The 17,648-nt window shown below is 34.7% G+C and overlaps 1 protein-coding gene across 1 annotated transcript in view; it reads left to right on the top strand.

Annotated features, from left to right (window-relative positions):
* Positions 1–17,648, top strand: part of LOC123694569 — a 43,881-nt gene that overhangs the window by 14,642 nt on the left and 11,591 nt on the right. Inside the window, exons 3-4 of the mRNA XM_045640035.1 lie at positions 13,409–13,527; positions 17,340–17,440. Coding sequence (XP_045495991.1) covers positions 13,409–13,527; positions 17,340–17,440 — 220 coding nt within the window. The remainder of the gene's footprint in view (positions 1–13,408; positions 13,528–17,339; positions 17,441–17,648) is intronic.

Below are 17,648 nucleotides of genomic sequence, written 5' to 3' on the forward strand. Positions count from 1 at the left end.
TGACGTATCTAATGAAAGACATGACGTGTAAAGTACAATAAGACATATTTTATCAAAATTGGTTCATCCATTTATTGGATATAGGTATAAGAGTGGGAATAAAAAAAAGAATTTTGTCAAATATACCGGTTTTAGTGTAGCATCACGTCGGGGTCACCAATTTAGTGTAGCTGTGTGTAGGGAGATGAAATTAAAGATAGCGGCCAATTAAATTTTATATTTCTTCTAAATTACACAAAAATATACTATTTATATTCACTAACTACAAAACATGGGTCGGTGGCGCGAGCTATGGGACAACTGAGGGGCGACGCTATGTGACTGTGCGACGCGGCCGAAAATCCTGCGTCAGCACAGCACCTACACGGTAAAAGTGGGAATGAATAATCGAATGTGGTCAAATAATATACTCAAGCGGCATATCAATTGACGTCTGAATTACAATTAGTCATGTTTTATCAAAATCGGTTCATCTGTTTATTAAATATAGGGCACCTTAGGGGTGATATAGTGGGGATAAATAATCCAAATGGAGCACCAAACGAAAGGATATGATGTTTACATATAGGTACAATTAGACATGGTTTACATCAAAATCGGTTCTGCCATTTACTAGGGGTGAAAGGGAAAAGTTGAAAGTCTGTGAAAGTAGAAGGATATGGGAGCGGGAGGATAGCCATACCCTGGAAATTTTGAACTCTTTTGTACCTAAGTTTTTTAGCTCAGTTTAGTAATAAATTTACTAACAGTTATTTTGTGTTATTATTTATTTTATTTCTTAATTGTAAAATAATCTGTAAGTACTTATAATTTAGTTGTTTATGGTAGTACGTGTTTCAAGACGTGTTTACTCAATAATTGTGTATTAAGTAGTAACTACTATGCAGTCACTATTCCACGCGGACGAAGTCGCGGGCACAGCTAGTATTTAAATATTTATGAATAGAAGCTGGCATTTTCGCATTCACACCTCAAAACATATATCTTTCTTATGAAGGTTCCTAAGGCTACAGTTTGCCACCCTTTTCATGTTTTAAAATTGTATGTTACACCCATTACGTGTACACTGTATACCTACAATATACGTATGTACATCAAAAGTGTAGGTGAGTTGATTGTTCTTTATAATATTATGCAACTAAGTTTTTTTTTATAATATGATGGTATCGATTTACAGATAAGAGTGGTAGTATAGCGCACAGTATTTTCCTAGTGTAATAACTTATAACGACATATTCCATATCCATTTTCTTGTGTCGGTATATATTTTTCATTTAACTTGATATACTAATTATTATAATTACAACTAAATGAAGATAATTGACTTCATACAGCATGTGAAACACGTTCCTATCCATTCCTCAGTTGTACCACAGTAACAACGGAAGCTGGGAGGTAGAGGACCTAGAGGGCTATCCGAATCACCCCCATGTATTCGATGCGATTTTTCGTATTTTCGGAGTTATGAAATTTTTTTCAATTTTTCATATATCGCTGAGTACGATGAGATTTTTATTTATGGTGACGTGAATTATTGCGCTAGATGCTTGATTTTTTTGAGTGCTAAGCTGAAAGATAGGCCAATTCAGTATGGTAACATTTACTATCGTTAGATCTTCGAATGGAATAAATAAAAGAATTAGATGTCAAGAAAGATAAAATTACCCAGTATGTTCACAACTTCAAGGGCCCATAAAAAATAAAATCACTTAAAAAAAGTTTTCCATTTGGCTTTTAAAAACTTACTCTATCTATCAGGTAGCTACCCTAAAAAATCATTTTATTATTCAGAAGGCTTCAATCGAAAAATTGAAATCTAAATGTGGTAAGTTCAAAAATTGTATTAATATGATGATCATTAAAACCAATAAATATGTGTTTAATTACCAGAAATTTTTAAAATAACCCCGCTGTTGCCCAATGTAAGTGCGACATTACTGTAAAAAGTTGTCTTTTAAATGTCTTGAATGCCTTTTTATGATTTTTAATGGTTTCTTCTGCTTCTATGAATTTCCGGGTTATTTCGTCCAGCCCCCTTCTAGACAAGGCTAGAGAGTGTCAAGTTCTTTTAACAGAACTTTTATAATGCCCATTTGAATAAGTATCAATTCCAAAATATGGCTTTCCGCGACATTCTGCTACTTTAATAATGTATAAGCTGTAAGTAAAAGCGGTACCGACTGTCCGTATACGGTAATATCGGAATTTTGTTTTTAAATTCATTCTTAGTTTGTCTTCTTTCTTCTCTATAAATGCGTAAAGAAATGCAAAAGCTATGCTATGTCTTTCAATGAACTTACGTAAAACTACGAATACACTAGGTATAGCAGCGTTACATAACTGGAATCGATAGTAACATTCCGTTCGATGCCAATTTTTTCAGAGAACAAAAAGTTAGTTCTCGGAATATAGTTTCTTCTGAAAGCGTATTTAACAAAACAGATTTATGCTGAATTCCTATAGGTACGGTAAGATTCCGCAGCGAACATTTAATTGTTTTGTTGTAATTAAATAATTGAATAACTTTAACATAATAATGTTTCAGTAACTTAAATTAAGTAACAAATCATATAATTAAACAAAATCATCACGCCAAATGACCTTCGTGACTAACATAAGTAAGATATTATTGTATACAAGAGATTAACACATTTTACCATAAGTAAAAAATGGTGATTCATCTTAAGTTCTATTTAACAAGCTCGCAGTGAGATTAAAACCGTTTAGCTCAGCTTCGCCATGCTAAGCTCTACGACGTGATAAAAAATATTGGCCCTTTGGACCGTGTATAAATAATGTGTTTTATATTCGCTTATACGCAATTTATATTGGTTTTTTTTATCAATAATAGATCGTATCGATCGCCTCGGGTTGATTTTTAATATTGATTTATAGGATTTAAAAATGATAAAATGAATCATATATTATCATAAATATACAATGCTATGAGAAGATTGCAATTAACAAATATTCCAAACTCATCGTTTTCTGTTCATGTTTTACGCGAGCTAATGTCTGATAAAGAATATGTAAGTATATAATCGCACTAATATAAAAAATAAAATGATCTCATTATACAGCACTTGTGTAATGTGTTGTTACTTATATATAGACATTTATGAGACCTATCTTGTACCAAATACATATACTAAATCGGCAGGTAGGTAAATGTTCTTAGTTCTTACATAAAATATACCTTCCTGGGTCGACTTTGATAAATATATAATAATATTATAATAAATATATCCAAATTATCTACATCGAGTTGCCTTCTGTATTTTACTTTAACGCTGTAAGCAGATAACAAAAAACAAATACATATTTTCTAATAAAGGAGTCGTCAGAGGACAGATAAAGAAATTATCCCTATGAATTCTTACGAAGTACTTTGAACTTTCCCAAAATTGGGTTGTTAAGCGTTTTAAGTCCTACCCGTGTTGAGGGGTTGAGCGGGGAGAGGTTTGTTATGGCGGCAGGAAGCGCCCAGTGGCACGTGTAACATCGGCCTTGAGACATGAGGTCGTCGATCGCGGCGCGCCAATGCCGGGTAGACGCAGCCGCCCGCCGCGCGGCGCCTGCGAACCGACCCAACACCATAGCCTTTGTCCCACTCGCATTCTTCCCCAATCTTCACCTACCTATAACGCTATTTATCTTTCCCCTAAATTCCATTCCAGCTCTTCGCATACAATATTCATAGAGAATTATCCTCCACTATAATATTCTTATAGCAATCAACTTCGAAAAGCATAAACAACATTGGGGTCATCACTATAGCACTATTCAAATTGAAGTCATCGTATTTTCAAATCGAATTCCTCACGATTTTCTGTATGGCGTCGTTGTTATCTGTTGACATGTTAATGTTGACGTTTTATTTTGTAAACATAAGTGCATAACATATCGACGACATGCTTCACGCAATAATGCGATGGTTTCACTTCTTTGTGATCTTACAATAGCAGACATTGCGTATATTATGTAGGTTTAGTTATACAATGTGGAGTATAGACTTGTAATTATTATCAGGCTGATAAAGGATGAGGGAGGGTATGCCTACGAGGGGAGGGGGAAATAGGTCGCGAGGCCATCGCCCGGGCTCGGCCTTAAACATCGACGACCGGCTCTACCGTCTCGCTACCCCTGTGCCGAATCTTCTATATTTTTCACCGTATAAAGTGGAATGAATTATGGATGAATAGAACTTTTATATTTACTCTAATGACATTCCTTATCTTGAATAATGAATAATTGTAATACAAAGTCTGTAGGTACTTTGCGTAAACAATAAAAGATTCCGCAAATTATTGTTCTATTGTCTGAGCTAGAAACATAAGAAGTTAAAAGACGAAAACACTTTTTATAAAATAACTAGCTTACCGCCCGCGGCTTCGCCCGCTTTGTCTAAAACTTGTCTCTTGAATAACTCTATCTATTAAAAAAACCACATCAAAATCCGTTGCGTAGTTTAAAAGATTTCAGCATACAAAGGGACATAGGGACAGAGAAAGCGAATTTGTTTTATACTATGTAGTGATAATATGTAGGTATTTTGTAATTTTCTATGGACTGAAAATCTTTGTTTACATATCCTTTTGAATTACTAATCTTATTGCATGTTTAAATGTAGGCTTAAGTTTTTATTGGTAGAAAGACTAAAAAGGCTCAAGTGCGATACGTTTGGTATTGTGCATGGGCTGATGTCCGACTTTCTCCACCTCTGCGTTTTATTATTTAAGGTGTATACATATGGTAGTACATAAAGATTATCCTTTTCAGATATATAACAAAACAACACAATAAAATCTGCAATTTTATGTTTTATATAGGTCCTACCCGTGTATATATTTTCAACTCAAAATGTACTTTCCTCTTAGGACTTAAAAACACTGAAGGATAAAAAAATACAGAACAGATAGGCAAAAATATATAATTACCTAGAGTCTAGAGATAATAAAAAAATATCCTTTGAACCTACCATAAAGCAGTGTGTTCTACAACTACATAATACAATTTTTAATACACGCATACCTTATTATCTACCATTATTTTTAATATTCTAATGATAAGTTTGCGGTATTGCGGTATGACAACTCTATAATTTCGAATTAAATCCAAATAGAGAAAGGATCGAAAGTACCTTTGATTAAAATTACCAATACCTTAGTAAGTATTTGGTGAATACCATTATATTGATCAAAAATTACTTCTTGAATTTTTTAATGAATTGTGAATGTTTGTTAAATGTAAATTGTAATTGTATTATTTATGACGTTTTAAATCTAGTCTAGGGTTTAGAATTGACTCACACTATATTATAAATTAAGTTTAATTATATCGAGATATGTCTCAAAAGAACGCGCATTAGAATGATGATAATTTTTTGAACCTACTTGGTTTGGTTGGGAGAAAGACTTTGATACTAGCCAAGAATGCGTTTAACGTATTACCCATGGTATTACGTGTAGATAACTATTTCATAATTCATTCATTTAAATCCACATATTATTACTACATTAAACTAAGATTAAACATATCGATATAAATTAAAATTATTGAACTATATTGAATATTAAATAATGAACTTTAACATTATTGATACCTATTACCTATCTACTTAAAAAAAACTACTTGAAGATTTCTAAGCATCATTCAATTAATAAAGAGTAAATAGTTATTTAAATTATTACCTTAAGCATTAATTAGTACAAACGTTAATTAAGTGATAATGATGATCGAATATCAAGGTGTTGTGATACCTAACGTATGTGGACAGTGGGACGTACTCAAACGGTTTGCACCGCGCCGCCGCACGCGACAGAAATAACCCGCGAAACACGACGAAAACAATTGAGAACGAGCTTGCGCCCTCACGTACGCGCAAAAATGACAGGAAAATATGCATGAACAGAGCTAGCTGGACGGCTGACGCACAGTGAAAGTGCTATCAAATACGGGACACGACAGCAGTCCAGTTTGACGAGCAATTCACACAACTCCGATGTCCAAGAGTTCAGCCATGCGTGCGTTTGCGCATTTCCAAATGGCATAAGAAAGTTTTCATTGCAGTCGGTCCAATAAGAAGTACTGATTGTTCGTTGAAAATGTGTCAGAAATTTGTCTCTGTTATTTTGCTATTCAGAGTTGCTAATTTAATCAAGAACTTCTAGTCACTATGATCCTTATGTACATGAGCTATAGGAAATAAAAATTTCATGTACCTAATGCAATTTATTTTCCTTTACTTAATAACAATTGAATGTAAATATTTTTTGGTCTTTATGAATCCCAGATTTATCAAGATCACAAGATGATAAGAATTGAATACTTCGTTTTAAATTTTTGTACACTTTCCCGTTTATTCTTAACCAGATTTCTTCAAGCATGTCGGAGAATAATTTATTACAGCAATACAACGACACAGACAATAATTTTATCTGGCGTTAATGTACGACTACGTCCAGCGACCACAACAATGTTGTCGTACGGATGTACGCAAAGGATTTCGTTGCGCGAACGCGGCTGTTGGAAATAACCACGGTTATTCTTACATACTCCCGCCCCCTATTACGAAGCTCTCCTGACGTTCCCAGTGCAAACAATACAACGGAATTCTAAAAAATATGCCATCAATAATATTTTGCTTAGTCATAAGCTTTCCAACCGTAATTGAATAAATTTTTAGCAGGATATTCTTATTTTCTAATCGATAGAGATACGAAACGCGAGAGGTAAATTTAGAGTTAAAAGGAAGACACAGTTTCATAGTTTTGTACGTGCTGATTGAGTGAAAAAAACATACCGGCCAAATTGATAACCTCCTCCTTTTTTTGAAGTCGGTTAAAAATAAAGAGTTTTATAAAATACACATCAATCAATAAATACATTGATTCCGTTGATACATTGCTATAGCATACGTGCGTACATTCATCGTAGACAATTGTTTGTGCCGCAGCTGCGCTCTTGAGTACGAGAATTTCACGAGCTGACACAGCGCACGGCTCCATGTTACTTATTTATAGCGAACCGAGAAACAGCGTACATCGGCAGTACTCGACGTTGACAAACAACCCTAATATTAACATCATCTCCTACCGCACTGCCACAACAAGCCCACACATCAAATAGCCATTACTGAAATAGAATCCCATAAGCTTACAGTCTCAAGCTATGCTACTGTTTAACTGGAATAAATGGTAATGGTTTATAATATTTAAAAACTACTAAAAGATAAAGTCAACTTTTTAATGTTCTGCAAACTTGCAAAGTTCTATATATTTTTTATAGTTAGAGCACATATTTAGCGCAGAAGCCAATTTATCTATATAATAATAGAACTAAGATAAATAAGTCGATGTCGTCACTAAACGTCATTGTACTATTTCGAGGACACGAGCGAATATAACTAACAATGGATTTAAGAAGAAAGAAAATATTAAATATATTCTTTCATCTTAGTCAATGATCATTTTAACTTAAATTATGCTGATCCTGTGCTTCGTGATAAACAAATTGAAAGAGGGGTCTTATGTCACTTCCTTTTTGTCCATTAAAATAATGATACCCACACTTACGTTGGTTTGAACAGTTTACCTGATAGTATTAATTAGAATATGACGCAAGTGAGACGACTAGGCAGGCTAGGCCGTACCACCACTGCCTACGCGCTTACCTTCCTAATTACACTCTGTCTAGACAGACGTCGCAGCGTCCCACCTATCTCCACCCTCCCTCTGACCACCCTATATTATTTGATACAGGGATCACCACGTACATTTTATTAAATGACTCGTACCAATACTTAGTAGGCCGTTGCTAACCAACTCAGACGAAAACGAAACCTATCTGGTTATATTTGTAAAGTAATTAAAGATGTGACAAATAAAATGCTTTTGTATCTATGTTTGGGAATTTGTAAATAGGTATCACATAGGTATGTATAGTCATTTCCATTGTCGTCGAAGACGTCGAAGACGTCGAAAGAAACAACTATTTAATTTTTCTTCAGTTTATTTGACTTTTACTAACCAAGGCAGTATTTATTCCATGACATTCCATATCATTTATTTAAACTTATAAAGCCCATTAATATTATAAGTGCGAAAGTATACAACAATGGATAAATGTATGTTTGTAAATAATTTAAAATAAAGCAACATATTATATAATATACACTTTACACATACACACACACACACACACACACACACACAAAGATACACACCTGTTCTGTTCCTTAATATATCTGAATAGTTTTTACATAATATTTATTTTTATATCACTTTGTACTTTATTGAAGAAATTGTTATTCATGTAACAATAAAAGTTAATGGAATGTCGGAAAAGCGAGATGTTCTAACACAAGCATTTAAATGCTTAAAAGGATGTCTCAATGACTGATAAAATTGAAAACATATTATTTGTTACTGAATAAATATTATTTGATTTTTTTGTAAGTCTTTCACGCAAAATGCAACAGATCGCTTCTGTATGAAATTTCGTACACACTTAGATTATATCATCTAAGTGTGTACGAAAGTAAAAGGTAAGGAGAGCACTTTTTACGTTTAAACCCTCAAATACTCAAGTATGCGTATTCTCAGCTAAAAAGAGGGCTTTTGCAGAGTCACCCACATTCCAGAGCACTCCTCTCAAAGCCACGCCTTGCATCGGAATTCTCGGTATCGACATTGCGAGTGACGTACAATTTGGTGGTCATCTGGAAGACAAGGCTAAATTAGCCTCAAAGAAACTTGGGGTGCTCGCAAGAGCGAGACAGTACTTCACGCCAACTCATCGCCTACTACTCTACAAGGCTCAAATTCGGCCACACATGGAGTACTGTTCTCACCCATGGGCTGGAGCAACCCAGTATCAGTTACAAGTCCTTTTGACCGCCTTCAGCGTCGTGCCTGCCGCATTGTCGACCTACCTGAGCTCACTGATCGGCTGGATCCTCTGGCTTTGAGGGGCGATGTTGCGTTTACCACCTTCACAATTCCACCACTACACTGCCCGACACAAGCAAAAATCATCCACACCACCTGGATGCATGGCGCTCGACAACCGTGCGTTCCTGCCCCGAGCCACACTCTTGTGGAACAAATTAGTAATTACCATCTTCCGTGTTCTCCAACCCCCAACGTCATTCCCATGTCCACCTTCAAACAAAGAGCCTACACCTTCCTGAAAAACCAACTTCCCAACGCTGCGATCGTCATGGGCATCGTATTGTATTTGTATACCACCAAGTGAGTCGCCTGCCCTATTGCTAGGGTTACTATAAAAAAAGGATAACTAGTTATAAAGACAATAAAGTTGTTGGTTAATAAACCAATGTGATATCAAATGATCGTAATAAAAGAAATATGTACATTTAATTTTTTAATTAAAATATTACTATGAAAATTACTCGTAAAATCAATATATAGATAAATGATACAAACACATAATATATTCTTATAACAACAACGAGATACAAATCTCTAATCTGTTGTGCTTTTGTATATATTCGTATATTAACATTTTATTATATATTAAATCTTCTATTGTGATTTTAATGGTCCCGTATGTTATACAAAAATAATAAAAACAAATACCTACATAAATGAAAACAAAAAATACTGAATGTTTTATACAGCAAATCTTTAACTAAACAGCAAAGGAGCTTGCTTACAAAACCCATAGCTCTTTAGAACCGCTTATAGGTCCCTTAATGTGTTCACTTTGTGAACATTCTTACCAGGATACAATATTTGAAAAAAATGCACCATATACATAAGTCTCTATCAAATTAATTGACGTTCTGAAGAATGCTTTAAAACTGCAGCGCTTATTTATAATAACGATAAATCGTTCTTATGATTCAGAGGGTAATATGCGATAAATTCTTAATAATTACTTGAAATTAAATAAATGAATTATTTTATTTACTTAACATTTTCTTCTCTTAGTGGTCAGGACGTGCGATTGTGATGAGCGACGACTCTATGTTGCTGAATAATTATTTTTAGTCAAGGTCGTCTTGTTGTCATGAAGTGTATCGTGGGTAAAATTCTGTGTGTATAATATGAATAGTTAAATAAATACAAAATCATAGGTATAGCGAAGTACTGACCTGCAAGAAATATTTTATACTTTTTTTTAGCTTATACTTATATGATATTCATTTAACAATAATATAAAAATGAAATGCTAAATTTGCCGCTAAGCGCAAATCTCGAGAATAGCTTTACCGATTTCGTTAATTCTTTTTTTATGATATTCTTTCAAGTACAAGGATGGTTCTCTAGGAGAGAAAACCTAAGCATGTACCATACGGGTGAAACCGGAACGGACTGCTAGTTTAACATACAGATAAACTCAATATTTTTCTTACATTGTTTATATTATTTTATGTAACATTTAATGCTTCATTGATAATATGCATTACGACATCAGAAAGGTCAAATGGAATTGAAACACGAAAATTAAAAAATAAACTTTAACAATAGAATAATGGCCATTGCGAGACTGGCTGGTAGCACGAGACCCAATACGAACTGCCATACAAAGCATATGTGGTTGTGAGGCAGGTAAGAACACCATCAGCGAGTTCACCACGTGGTCAGGTAACGCCAGCTGGAGAAGCTATTTCGGTGTTCGGTGGCAGGCCCCGGCAGACCGACACCAGACGTCGCCGCCGCCCCCGCGCTCCTCCAACCTCTAAAAATAGCCGCACTGTGCATTCTTGGGCGAACAATGTCGAATTTTTGTCGAGTATGCGCATCCACATTTGTTTTGGCCCTACAGAATGACCGCAACCTTTCCTGCTGCCACCATCTTACACTTTTAATATAGGTACCTTCATGTAAAACATAGTGGACCGTCGTTTGTGAATAAATTTAAATATAAGTGGTGAGCAAGCCGGTCGTGCTATCGTCAGTCCGATTTTATCGGAACCGGTTGAAGATATGCGAATATATATATAAACACTTTTGTTTATACTCATTTGCTTACAGTGACTTTTAAGTCCCTATAGGTATATTATATTTACGTATCATCATAATTTTGTGGTATCAACGCTTATTTTAAGTTTGATGGCGTTACGCATTATGTGGACATAGAACTGTTATCAGCACCGATCTTTTATATTTGTTTTGTGAATGAACTAAATGAAACGAGGTTGATTAAACCTCATTTTGAGTGTCCTTCTGAGCGACCACATGTGAGTCACGGATGTTATTTAAAGCCAACATTTTTGTCCGTGACCAGTGGACAGTGATGCCACCGAAAGTCTCACATTGTCTTGCAATCCTTTAGGATACAACAAGTCACACCCTTAAATATCTACGTTCATTAATGCACTTTCACGCTAATTCGTAATGCCACATGCTTCGAACATGTGGCTTCCTTATTATTATAGCCCTCACCTCTGAGAGGTCGTTACAGTTGAAATAGTATAGACACGTGTAATTCTATTTTTCTGGGATCCCGCTTAACATGAACTATTGAAGTATGCGTAACATTTGAATAAAAATACAATTGAAGGTGAATACACTTGACAAAATTACTATGTGATCAGATGCTGAATGTTGAATAAGTAACGTGAATTTCGGTAGGTTTTTGATAAACATAAGATGTCGTATATTGAATAGTTCTCTAACAGTAGTGAAGTTTTTTTAGAATTTACTTCATAACGAAAAGTATGTTTTCAAAGTTTTTAAACTACTTAGTTTAAAAATTTTGAACTAAAATTTATCACTGGTATTTAAGTATATGAAGATGCACTGAACCTTGATCTCCACGTTGAAAGAGTGAACTCTCTTTTTTTCTTTCCTTTCTCTTGAATTTAATTTTTAAAAATGCTTTAAAATTACATCAGTTTATTAGGTGACTTATTTTAATTGACTTATTTATATGGAGACATATGATGTAGGTTTATAATTGTATATAGCATGTCGAAGCTTATTTATATAATACGTAAACAATAGCGTAGGCCGTAGTCGATACTGAAATTAATGAGTATATAATATAGTAGTGGTCCGCCCCGGCTTCGCCCGTGGTACATATTTCGCAATAAAAGGTAGCCTATGACCTTTCTCGGGTATAAAAATATCTCCATATCAAATTTCATGCAAATTGGTTCAGTAGTTTAGGCGTGATTGGGTAACAGACAGACAGACAGACAGAGTTACTTTCGCATTTATAATATTAGTATGGATTAATCGATATTTTGATTTTGACATAGTGGTTCTTATTTCCAAGGGTTTTTATAGTTTTTATTTGGGTTTTTTTTTTTGTTATGTAGATTCGTCGCATCACTTAAAGTGAGCTTTAATATAATATAAAGATAAATAAATTTGACCAAACTAATAATTTTAGGCATACAAATTTTCATAAAAGGAGAGGTTCAAATGCTTCAAAACAATATTGCACGTCTTTCCCATGTTAACGTGTCGGTTGAAGTAAGTATTATATCCAATGAAAGCTCTTTCACAACCACTAGAAAAATTTACGTATAGGTACTCTGCGCTCCGAAAGGTGAGGCACAGAGGAAACGATTTTATAATATAAGGGTTATGCAGTACAGCCACAGTATTACCATATTTCCTACAGTATGGCGACGAATGTACTTGTGCAGAGAAACGGAGGGGAACTGGCGGGGGGTCGGGCGACGCGGGCCGCTTAATGCAATCACGCTGAGTTTGCATTAACTATCGCGAAAGGACGACGCAGTCGTATTTTTTGTGTAATAATTTTATTATACATAGGTACTTACATATTCTATTATGGCGCGCAAAAACTGTTCCGTTTACGGATGTAAATCTACATTGAAATCCCAGAAGGAAACAATATTTCAGAAAGATTGTATTAATTGTATCTGTTGAATAAAAATCAAAGCTATGTATATGTTGTCCTCATTATTTTCTAATCAGATTGTACATCCCAATGCGAATGCATTACTTAGTTAAATGGTATGATATACAATTAAGAACATCCAAAAATAAAGTGTCCACGTAAATAATATTTAGCAGTGCAATATCTGTAATTATATATTTATGAACAAATAATTACATCAGATTTAATAATCGCAATTATTTTGAATGTACATATGAATAAATGATTTCATCATAATATTAATAATCAAAATTGTTTTATTTCCCATTTGTTGCAACCCTAGCGTATTTTCGTGTGGCAGCGTAAGTACCTACGCTGGCGGCGGCATCGCGCGACATTAAAGGCGTTTCCTTACTGTAGGAAATAATATTGTAATACTGTGGTACAGCGTAGTTAAACACATTATTCTTTACCATTCAATAAACTCTATCCCATCAGTATTTATGAAAACCTAAAAAAATACATATGAAGCTGATTATGTAGTTTTCCCACTGGTTCAAGTATTTTTATTTGTTTTGTATGTTTACAGGGTGGTGGTGGGCGGGCGCATGCGTTGGCGGCGCGGTGCTGCTGTGCGCCGCGGGCGCGCTGGCCCGGCCGCACCTGCGCCGCCGCCACACAGCCGCCACATCTACCGCAACCAACCCCGTAAGAAATCATAAGCGATTTAAACCACGTTCTTGTAATACGAAAAGGTTTTTGAAGTGAAAATTCTTTAGGCGCGTTGAGAATGAAATATTAAGGCTGCGGAAATACCGTCACGTGATGGAGTACGTAGATGATTTTGGTATCTATGAATCTTGCCAAAGAATTTTCGCTTCTGATACGTGTGCTAGGCAAAAACACATTTTTTTATTATCACGCCGCTCTATCTCAGCAGCCACGGCCACCGCACCCAGCCCCGTAAGAAATCATTCAATTTAACACAGGTTCTTGTATTATAAAAAGGTTTTTTTGTTAATACATAATATCTCGTTGCTGCAACACAGCCGCCACATATACCGCAACCAGCCTCGTAAAAAATCATTCAATTTTAAGACACGTTATTGTATTATTTAAAGTTTTTTTTTTATGTCAAGTCGCTCTAGCCTCTGCAGAGATCTGCACCCACTGCTTTTGAAACCAACGCTATAGGAAATAATTTACTTTTAACATAGAAAAGGTTGTTTTTATATCTCGCCGCTGTCCGCTGTATTTTAGCTAGGTACCAAATCAACCACCTGCAGAGTCCTGACCCTACCTAAGACAGTTTTGATTGTTCTTTTTGTTGCTTACCACAAATACTATCGAAAAGGCACTTAATATTATATGTACCTATTGAGAAAAATAAAAATTAATATTTTTTATTCATTATAAGTACATATATTTTATTATTTATGACCAACACATTTTAAAATATAGGCATTCTGAAAAGTATGTACCTAATATGTACAGTGTACCTACACAATTACACATACGTATTTTTTTTAAATAAGGACAAAGAATAACAGAGCTCCGTTGCAATTACGCTCTACATTTGCAATTTTTCTTAAATAAACACATAATTTTTTTTATTATATTTAAATGAAAAGACAAGTTTTTACAAGATATTTATATATTACATATAATTTAAAATTAAAATAATTGGTGTAATGAATTTTATTGGTTTAAAGAGAACATTTTAATTTCAATTACTTTATTTTTTGAATGCCGTATGTTTTCAATGTACATTTATTTATAAATATTAGTGTCGTATATTTTTGTATATATTTTTTGTATTTATAAAGAAGACAAAAAACATAATCAAAAATCAGAAGCGATGTAGAGTCGTAAAGTCCACTCCAATTTAGAGATGACTCCTGATGGCTCTTAATTGAATCGTCTATATCAAATTTATAATACCTACACAGTTATTAAAACGATCTATTTATTGTTATAATATTCTCTACGGACATAATATAATCTCTATACACTCAACTATCTAAAAAAATGTACATAGGAAATAGATATTTCTACTGGGGCACTCTATTCTTCTGCGGACTCGGATCAGTGTAACAGCAGTGGCCAGTGCAATTTTTTTCGGTCATGTTTTTGGTTGTTACGTACGACTGTCGAGTACAGCTCAATCATTGAGCAATGCCAACCGTCTCGTCTCACGAGCCGACAAAACACGTCATCGCTTACTATTACAATTATAGGTGCGCATACATAAACGTGTCGGTAGCAGCAATCGAGCTTTGTTTACATGTGTGCCACCTCATATGTACACATATGCTACACTCACTATCGTCTAGCGCGACGCACACTCACCGACTCATCGTATCATCACACCTTCCAATTGAGCACACCAATGCAACTAGACAGACTGTGTACGTGTACGCGTGCTCATTGTACGCCGGCGCTTGGGTGTGTGCGGCGACATCGGGGCAGCCGGTGCACCGTCGCCCGCCCGTTCTCCCCGCTACGCGACTGCGAACACCGCGGCGCGTCCGCGTCATTGAACAACAAGACTCGCTCGATGGCAGCCGTATTACTGCCAATATGAAAAAAAGAGTTCATAGCAACTCTACAAAATTCGCGATAGTGGAATTTATATGTTATCTTTGTTTTATAAATTATTTATTTTTATAGTGTTAATACATTAAAAACTATATTTTATTTATTAGTGAATGATAGTTAATTATTGTAAAAGCGCTTTACGGGTGTTGTAATCTCCGTGTATTGCCCTGTGATTGTTTTGTTTAAAATATTCTAAGCTTTACCAAGTCAAGTTATAATGTGTGTGGCAGTGTTGTAACCAGCAAGCTCGTTTAACCATGATAGTGTAATCGATTCGTTTACAAGTGACTCTATCTGCGTGTCATCGAAGAGGAAACAAGCACAACTCTGTCGTCTGTAAAAACATACATCATTGTGGACAACACTGACTCAAATAGTAAGTTAAAACATACATTGATCTATGATATAAACAAGGAATGTTCATATTTTAATCATAATAGAGACAATTCACGATGGTAACTCTACATAAACATTATCTTTTCTCATAAAGCTTTCGAATTACTGAGGTTAACATAATAAATATGTTAAAAGAAAGAGGATGATAGCACGTATAAAACGAATCGAGAAAAGAATATTGCTTGCACTGGAAACGAGTGAGGCCCGAGTCGTAGTCGGACGGCCGCGAGACGGCGGGAGCGTGCCAAGTGATAAGAGCCGCGCCGATAGCGACGTCACGCCCAGACGTTGTTTGTGTGAATTTAAATAAATTTTCATGACAGACAGTTCCGTAATCACCTCTTGCGATATTCGTGACATGCCAACTCGATAATATCTGCTCTGGCAAATATATCGCCCTTATTAATTTGTAACAATGTAATTCCAAATTTCTAAATTTGTTTAATTATACAAAGATACATAGAATTATCATTAATTGTAGAATGTTAATCTTGAACAGCTCAACCCACAGGTTTATTTGAATTTTCTAAGATACGTTAAATAATTTTCATTTCACAAATTATAGCAAGAGACTCTACATTGGAGTACGAAAGACTATGAGTATTAAGTATACGATAAGCTTAGTGATGGAAATTGTAAATTGGCCATAATAATTAAGTAGACATATGGATAGTATGAAATTTAATCTTTGATATTTATTAATATAATGAATACCTAAGTACCTTCCTGCACTAACAGAAAAAATTATTTTATTCACGTTTACAGAGAATGTTCAAATCTATAAAGCAAATGAACACACGAAAGATTTCCTATTTAACATCATGTTTATTTATCACATAGATAGTTCTTTTAATGTGTAATTACATCTGCCTTTCGACGTAGGTATAATAGTGATAAAATATTAGGAATAAATATAATAACAATATTTAATATTATCTGTTCTTATATTGGGACAATGAATGGTACTGGTAATAGTTTACTTACTACTTACAAATATTTTTATTTTTAAAATTATCTTACACACAAATAAAACTTACCGCTAGGCTTTATAATCATTATAACAAGCATAGGTATTATGATATTTAACTCATTTGAAAAACATTTATTTGTTTGTCAGTTACTTCTATTGAAACAAAAATAGCTACGCAATTACACGTTATTTAAATCGTCCTAAACTTTCATATCTTATCTTTGGAAGGTAGTTATGCATGTAAGCATATTATGTAAATGTTTTTCCACATGAGTACATATCACCGAAACATTATCAGTCTAGAAATGCACTTTTTACTATTTTTTCGTGTTTGATAATTTAATCTAAATTTTTACAAAGCTGGTAGCGCAGAGCTCTATCTATATGATGTTGAGTACTTATCGCCTTTGATATATGTAGAATCGTTCAAGCAATATTGATTGTATTAGTATAATATGCATCCACGTTCAGTGTTACCCTGTGGCCTGTTCTAAGGAAGTGTTTCGTAAGATCGTCGAGAACCACATAAGTGAGAGCAGTGTGTTGTGATTTACAGATGCTCTCGGTACAAGTACCGGGGTGCGCGGGAATGGAGCGGCTGGGCGCGCCGGGGGGACCGCGCCTACGGCACGAACACAGGCATCATCATTCCTCATTGTAAGTAACACATAGTACCCATCTACTAGTACTTGAATCTTCTACACCACCTATGAACATAAAACGGGCAATGTAGAGCATAAGGGTATGTTTATAATACTCAGTGTGAATCTTCAGCATAACATGTAATTAATCAACATATCTATGTACATAGTAAAGTTCTTTAAGTTACAAATAAACTCAAAATATATCTTACTCGTGTACATTT

The sequence above is a fragment of the Colias croceus genome, chromosome 9, assembly GCF_905220415.1.
Source record: "Colias croceus chromosome 9, ilColCroc2.1".
NCBI classification, from domain to species: Eukaryota; Metazoa; Arthropoda; class Insecta; order Lepidoptera; family Pieridae; genus Colias; species Colias croceus.